Below are 7,091 nucleotides of genomic sequence, written 5' to 3'. Positions count from 1 at the left end.
ACAAAATGTTTTCCCTTCTCTTGATAGGAAAATATATTTCTCCAATTAAAAAAAAATGAGTTCGTAAGAAAAATATTTTCCAAAATATTTAAACCAACTAAATATAGAAAAATTAAAAAATATTTTCTACCTACAAAACACGCCCAAAGTCTACTGTAAATCACAAATTGTAAACAATAATATTGAGGTATTGTGACGTAAAATCAGAATTATTGCCAAAAAAAAAAAGTGTTTCGGTTAGAAATTATCGACTTTAATAAGTTGACAGGTGTTGGACCAGCATGAAATGAATGAACAGTGACGAGTGAAGTTGGAGAGCTGACGCTAAGTGCTGATTAAAAAAAGGTAATGAATTGATCTGTGGAAAACTAAAGTGAAATTGGGGCAGATAATGAATGAATATAATCTGTTGGACTAAAATGGCTAGGGCTAGGAACTGCTCGAAACCGGTGATTTGGATCTGGTTAATCTCTGCCCTTACCTTTTATGCTCTTTTCCTTATGGTTACCCGCAATTCTACAGGTAAATTGTAATGTCGATGACATTCATGAAGTTGTTTCCTTTTATTTTTGGTAAAAATTGCTATGGATTTTGTGTAATCAGATTTCTCCATGCTTATATCGAGAAAGTAAGTAATTAATTACCTAAATTGATTCTATAGTTTACTACTAGTACTTTATTTCTTAAATCTGAAGTACATCTTCTATATTACTATTTCCTTACCTGCTTCCCCGCCTATAATTTAGCTTCTTGTTATCCTTAATTAATTAGCTCGGATTGACTTTCCATATATATTAGTAATATACATAAGCACTCCATTCCATGCTTTAATTTATATTTGTTTAGATAGGCACTGTAAAAGACAGAGATATGGATACATCTTAAATGAAGGATTTTGGTAACTCTAATTCTCTCTCTATAAAACCCAATTTTATTTTTTTTATTTTTAAAGAAATATTTTTTTTTTAAAAATGTGAATAAAATGGTAGATAACTAGATTCTGACTTGAATTTGGGAGGCTTTTTGCTTATTTATCTAGATGAAAATTGAGGCTGCGAGTTTTCTGTAAATTGCTCGTTATGCTTGTTTTATTTATGGTTGTTGTGGAGGAGTATTTTATTTTATTTTATTTATTTATTTCTGATAAGTGGTTTTAGTGGAAACGCATTCCTTTCCTTATACCAGTGATTATACATTTAAATTAATGCAGTGTCATTTGGAGTCTCCTTTACTGAATCTACTCCAGAAAAGAAGGTTTTCTCCCTTTTTAAACGATGATGTTGGCAACACTGAATTCTGGTTTTTTTAGCATGTAATCCAGAAGAAAAAAAAACATCTTTGGAAACTAATATATGGAGAAACCATTTTAAATATCACAGCTAGCTATGTGTTAGACACAAAAAGAAGCTATTTCTGTTACCTGAATTGACAAATAATTAAATGGTTGGAACAGAATGGTCTATCTCAAATGCGGAGCAGAGGTCTAGATTGTATCATAAGATGGAAAACGACTTGGAGGAGCACGGAGCTGCTTTCCTCAAACAGGGAGAAACTACTCAATCACTTACCCTATCAGATCTGTTTACTCTCAAAGATGGAGTAGTCACTCCTGTACTCAAGGTCAATTTCACTTATTAAGCAGCATTCAGTCATATACTTGTTTGTCGTGTCTAAATTGAAGGTGGTTAATTTCCTTCTGTGTATAGGCTGCAAATCCTCCTGTGCGAGCAAATGTTTTGTATCTCAACCCAGAATATTCTGTCCCTATTGCGTAAGTACTGCATGTTGATTTCTCTGGACAAAATCAGCCACAAAAATTTCCATCTCTCACTGAAGCAAAAACAGTTACGTTTAGTTAATCTTAAGAAAGCCAAGTTGGTCTATTTTGAAGGAGAATGTTGGCAACTTTACAATTTTGTTCAATTATGCATGATTCTACTTTTCATATTGAACTTGAAATTCCTACACTCACACTTGTTCTCATATGTTTTTGTAAAGGGAAGCTGTGAGAGCTGTATTCTCACCACATTTTGATAAAGGTATGGTGTCTTTTTTAATGATTACTATTGGAGGAATGAGTTAAACGCTTATTATGCATCTCTTGTTCTATCAATTTAGATGCTTATATGCGTGTTGCTTAGCAATTTGGTTTCAGAACTCTAGCTTATATCACTTTAGCATGTTCCATGCTTCACATCACATAACAGCTGTACCTGCCTCTGAAGCACAGGTAAAAATGCTTTTGGATGAAATTTTAGTTTATGTCCTTTCTTCACATTGAACTGTTATCTTGATGAACTGACACTGTGCAGTGTTTCCTCAGATTGAAGCTGAAGCAAATGCTGTTAGAGCTGTTTCTGAGACAATCTGCCCAATAAAAATTTCCCTAGACAGAGTGGTTCTAACATCAACTGGGGTGCTAGTAGGTTGTTGGCAGGTCTTTCAAGCAACCTCGATCTTTCCCTCTCTTTCTCTTAATCTATCTCTCTGGAGTATTTCAGGAAGTCTTTAAAAAAAGTATTTATATATTTGAGATAAGCATCTGCTAGTGCCCACCACTGCAGTTTTAGTTTTTTTTTTCCTCTATCATTTCAAGATATATTGTTGTATTAAACTTTCTTCTTAGGCAGTTGCAAGAGAAACTTTTGCCTTTTGCATATAGTTTTGCACTCTATGTCATATTATGCTGGCAAAGAGATGGCTAAGGACCTATATTACATGAATCTTTCATATGCATCAATATTTCTGTTGGTGATGGCTATGGGTATCTTGTATTATTCAAGATATGCTAAGAATTAGCAAAGGAACTTGCACATTCCCATACCGGATACCACCCACACCCTTACTGGTACAAAGTATAGGAATCCATGTAATATAGTTTGGGACTTCAGAATATTATGTGCAAGTTGAATTTTAGGTCTACTTTTCCTACTAGAGGTTTAGTCTCATATGTCCAAGTAGTGCTGTACCTATTATTTCATTATCAAGAGATGCATAGTTATGTTTGCAAGACATGCCTCGCTTTAACGACGTTCAACATAAAGGATGTGTAGTTACCTGGGTGTATCTTGTGGCATAAATGAGACAGAGACTTATTCCTTGTTCATTAATCATGAACATCTTATCTCAATGGCCTTAGCAATGAGTTATCAATTTTTATTTGTTGATGTTGTTTGTCTCCCCTTATAACTGGTGTATGATTGACTCAAATGGTACTCTACAGATGGTGCACCACTTTGCAATGGTCATCATATGTTGAAATCATTAAGTTCAAAAGAAAAATTCACGGAGATATAAGTTGGTGAAATTGCATTCCCTTCCTTTTTACACTTTCGTTTTATGTTTTCATTTGTAGGTGGATTCTGGAACTGATCCTGTAACTATCCGACAAAAATTGAGAAATGCTCTTCCACATGCTCCTGCAAAGCAACTTGTGAGAGCCAAACAAACCTTTCTGCTCTAAATCTTGGTGAAGATGCTAATGTCTTAGCACTTCACCACTTATTGCTAGTAAAGTGACACATATTCTCAAACAATGTGGGAAGTAAACCATTATGCACTTTAATGACAAATCTGTCATTGCTACTGCATGGTTCTTCCCCTCACTGTCTCATCCCCTCTTAAGTTTTAGGACTATTTGCTTTGATTTGTAAGTCTTGTGTTCTCAAAATAGAACTGTTAAAATAGTATGTCAAGATTTCAAGCATTTGCTAATTACTCATTCTTGTTGCTGCAGTATGATGCTGTAATGCTTCATACATCATTTGCCAGGCTTCTGGGACACCCTAGCAGCTGGCCTGAGGTAGTCTAACACTAGCATCTTTGAGCTGTCCCCTGAATTTCAAATCTTCCATTGTTTCATTAATGATTTAATCTGGAGGTCACTGCTTAGTGCCCTATGACACATTGTTTTTGATACTAAAAGGCAACAACACTAATATTAACTAGTAGCAGTTATAAAAAGTCAGGATGTTGAACATCTTGTCATAGTTCACGGAAGATTTAAAACATAAGGGGATGGGGGGAAACAAGAAAATCTTGAATTCTTGATGGAGATCCTTCCCACACTTTCAGTTTGCCACGTAGTATTTAGCATCTTTCTATTAAGGAGAAGAACATTTTTCTTTAATGCGAGGAGATAAGGGGAAATCCAACTTTCTAACTTGAACTTGTAGCATAAGGTTTTCTATAGATCAATGATGCTTGTTTGAAGGAAGTAAATTTCATATCTTACAAGCTAGTCAAGAATGTGACTGAGAGCGACTCAATTAATGAGACTGTTAGCATTTGTGGGAAATTGCCCAGAGTCTAAGGTCAAAATAAACTACAATAAGACATTATTTCAGCATGAGCTCTTCTCTTTCCTTGCAAAGTTTTATCATGTATTATCACTTGGTTAATTTTCATCGGAAAAAATTATTCACTTGGTTGAGTGAATGTTTTTCTTGTTTTTTCACAGGAAGCAAATAGGGTTTCAGAACTCCAATTTCTCCATGAGCTCGTGACTAGGTTAAACAATAAAATCCATGGCACTAAGGTAATTTTTGGTTTTATCTAAATTAACCCTTATTGCCTAATAATGAATGCATTGACCTGCCCCCTGGTATGATGTGCTCGTCTTGGCCATATCTGGAGCTCATGATTGTGCATTTGCAATGAATACGATGCTTGCTCTCCCATACACTTCAATGTGTGTTTTTTAGAAGAAAGAAACAATTTGAAGTTTGAATTTAAGAATCTCAAAATGGGATGACAATTTGCAAGACTTGCAGCAATATTGAGTGTGTGTGGTCTTGTTGTCTCCCCACTTTCATATAGAAGCCAATCTTGCTCTCCATTATTTTACCTAAAAAACCTCCAAAGTGATAACACAGCTCCTTAGAGCTTTTTTTAGTAAAGTGATGGAGGTGAACAGCTGGGGTGTAAAAGAAGTTGAGACATTCGCTGTAGACATTGATGAAGCAGTGGCTTGGGATTATATGACCTTGTAATAAGGAATGTTTCTGATTGCAAGATATGCTCTAAACATCCTGCAAATAGGATTCTCTGGATCAGATGGTGTGCATATAGAGCTACTACACCATAGGAATTTGTCTTTGGTCGTTCATACCATAGAACTGCTCCGGGCCTAAGATGCTAAAATTTGGACCACTTATTAGACCCCATATTCAGTATCTCATTGGCAGATGACAAGCAACATATTTCTGGTTCAATAATTGGCATCTCTTTGTGCTCTATATGTCGCACCAAATTTTCTCAGGCATCGTCTTGACTTGGATGTCTAAGGTAGTAAACATGATTTTGATAATCAATGGCATTGGCCAAACTGGAGAAGATCAAGGGATGCTCTGTGTTGATAAGTGCCATTCCTGCTACTAAGCTTCCTTGTACCGGGGAACACATAAAATTAGCTGGAGTGGAGATGGCCCCGGAGGGATATTTCTATCAAGAATGCTTGCAATCTTTTAGGGCTAAGAAAAGCACACAGTGAATGGCTGAAATTGGCTGGTGCCACCTGAGGATAGTTAGAAGGCACTCATTCTTTGGTTGACCTTTTTCAATAACTAAGACACTGGAGAGTTGGGAGACTCTGCTCTGTAGCCTCTGCAATGCTCATGAAGAGGGTCAATTCAACATCTCTCTTTGCTTGTTACTTTACAAAGTGTATTTGGCACAGAGTGCTACAGCAATGTCTTACATATAGCAGCTCATATTCGTAGTATATAGAACTAGTTTGGCTTAATCAAGTCACTAATAGAAAGGCATTTTCTGGTACTGAAGTTAACCTTTTATGTGAAGTTAACCAGATATTGAAGAGAGAAACCAGAGATGATTCTAACAAGAATCTAGGCCTCTTGATATATTGGTTTCTGATATTTATCGTGCTACAATAATAGAGGTCCATAGCTACTGTATTCCCAAAAGATAAGAGTAAATGGAAACTAAGTTTTAATTGGGTTTTGGCGGACGTATCTTATGACTGGCAGTATTTTAGGAACCCTGTTCTGGCCTGCTGGGCGTTGTTAAATTTTATCAGTGCTAAGGGTGTGTCCTAGTGTTTTTGTACTCCGTCCTTTAATTGTTTGCTGACAATATTGCTTTTCTTTTTTGGGTGACAGAAGTGTAAGTAGTTTTTAATTTTAAATCGAAAATCAAAACAATCTCGCTTTTATGTTTTGCTTCGGAATAGTCACTTTGTTTAAGAATTTGGCGGTTCATTTTAATTGGTTTTTGCATTTATAATGTTTACTTCAATTGTTGTAGGCAACAGTCAGTGAGCTCTGGAATGTGGAGGAATATGACATATTGGCGCTTGCGTTGAATGGGAGAATGAAAGTTCGCAAGTTCCAGCTTGGCTGTTCGAAAGTGTGAATTAATCTATGAGAATAGACGATTCAACTTCTCACTGGTTCCTATGTGGCAAAGACGTCGGTGTTCACCTATGGATGGGATAATACGAATTCTGATGTACAGCTTTATTCGGCCTCCATTGTATACTATAAGGAGCATAGAAGTTTGGATATTACAGTGTATTGTTCACTATCTGAACATTTCTGCATGATACTTGAAAATTATAAATACAAGTGTGTTAATAGTATGTGGTGAACGTTTGAAAAAGTCGCATATCGTTGGAGTGGGAGTTGAGAAGAAAAAATGCAATCTCGATCCGCAATTGTACGTTCCCTGGTCTCTCTATATTTAAGCATAGAACTCTTGTAAGACATTTTTTTGCATTTTATAAACAGTTACGAAGAAGTTAGCACCAAAACCTTTATATAAATGTAAAGATGCAAGCTCAGTCCCTCGATTATTTGGTCTCTGCTTGTGGCCAGTCTATATTTGACTTTGTGCATAAAACTCTTATTTAACATTCCAGCTTATGCATTTTTAATACATTGTAAATAGATCTAAAGAAGTTGGCATTCAGGTGGGAAGAGAAAAAAGCTAAGGGACTCCCTGTTGGACTTTAAGCCATTGGGCTTTAAAGTAGAAGAAGTGTGAATTGGAAATGGAGGGAAAATGAAAATTTGAAGAAGTGAACTTTTGTCTTGCACTTTGTCCCTCATTGGTGAGGGACAATCACATTTGTG

General features: G+C 35.8%; 1 protein-coding gene across 2 annotated transcripts; it reads left to right on the top strand.

Annotated features, from left to right (window-relative positions):
- The first annotated feature begins 204 nt into the window (after positions 1 to 204).
- Positions 205 to 6,598, top strand: LOC107773917 (uncharacterized). Of its 2 annotated transcripts, none has more exons than XM_016593348.2 (10): positions 205 to 345; positions 1,454 to 1,620; positions 1,707 to 1,771; positions 1,999 to 2,039; positions 2,142 to 2,230; positions 2,324 to 2,437; positions 3,356 to 3,433; positions 3,737 to 3,802; positions 4,460 to 4,537; positions 6,265 to 6,598. In XM_016593348.2, exons 2-10 carry the CDS (start codon positions 1,501 to 1,503, stop codon positions 6,370 to 6,372), a joined length of 759 nt encoding a protein of 252 aa, XP_016448834.1. In that variant the 5' UTR covers positions 205 to 345; positions 1,454 to 1,500; the 3' UTR covers positions 6,373 to 6,598. The 2 variants fall into 2 exon arrangements, with proteins under 2 accessions (XP_016448834.1, XP_016448833.1); XM_016593347.2 differs by having other exon boundaries at positions 283 to 522.
- Positions 6,599 to 7,091: the final 493 nt, after the last annotated feature.

This window comes from Nicotiana tabacum, chromosome 6 (assembly GCF_000715075.1).
Source record: "Nicotiana tabacum cultivar K326 chromosome 6, ASM71507v2, whole genome shotgun sequence".
Lineage (NCBI taxonomy): Eukaryota > Viridiplantae > Streptophyta > Magnoliopsida > Solanales > Solanaceae > Nicotiana > Nicotiana tabacum.
The sequence above is the reverse complement of the archived record's forward strand: the minus strand, read 5'-3'. Positions and strand labels throughout refer to the sequence as shown.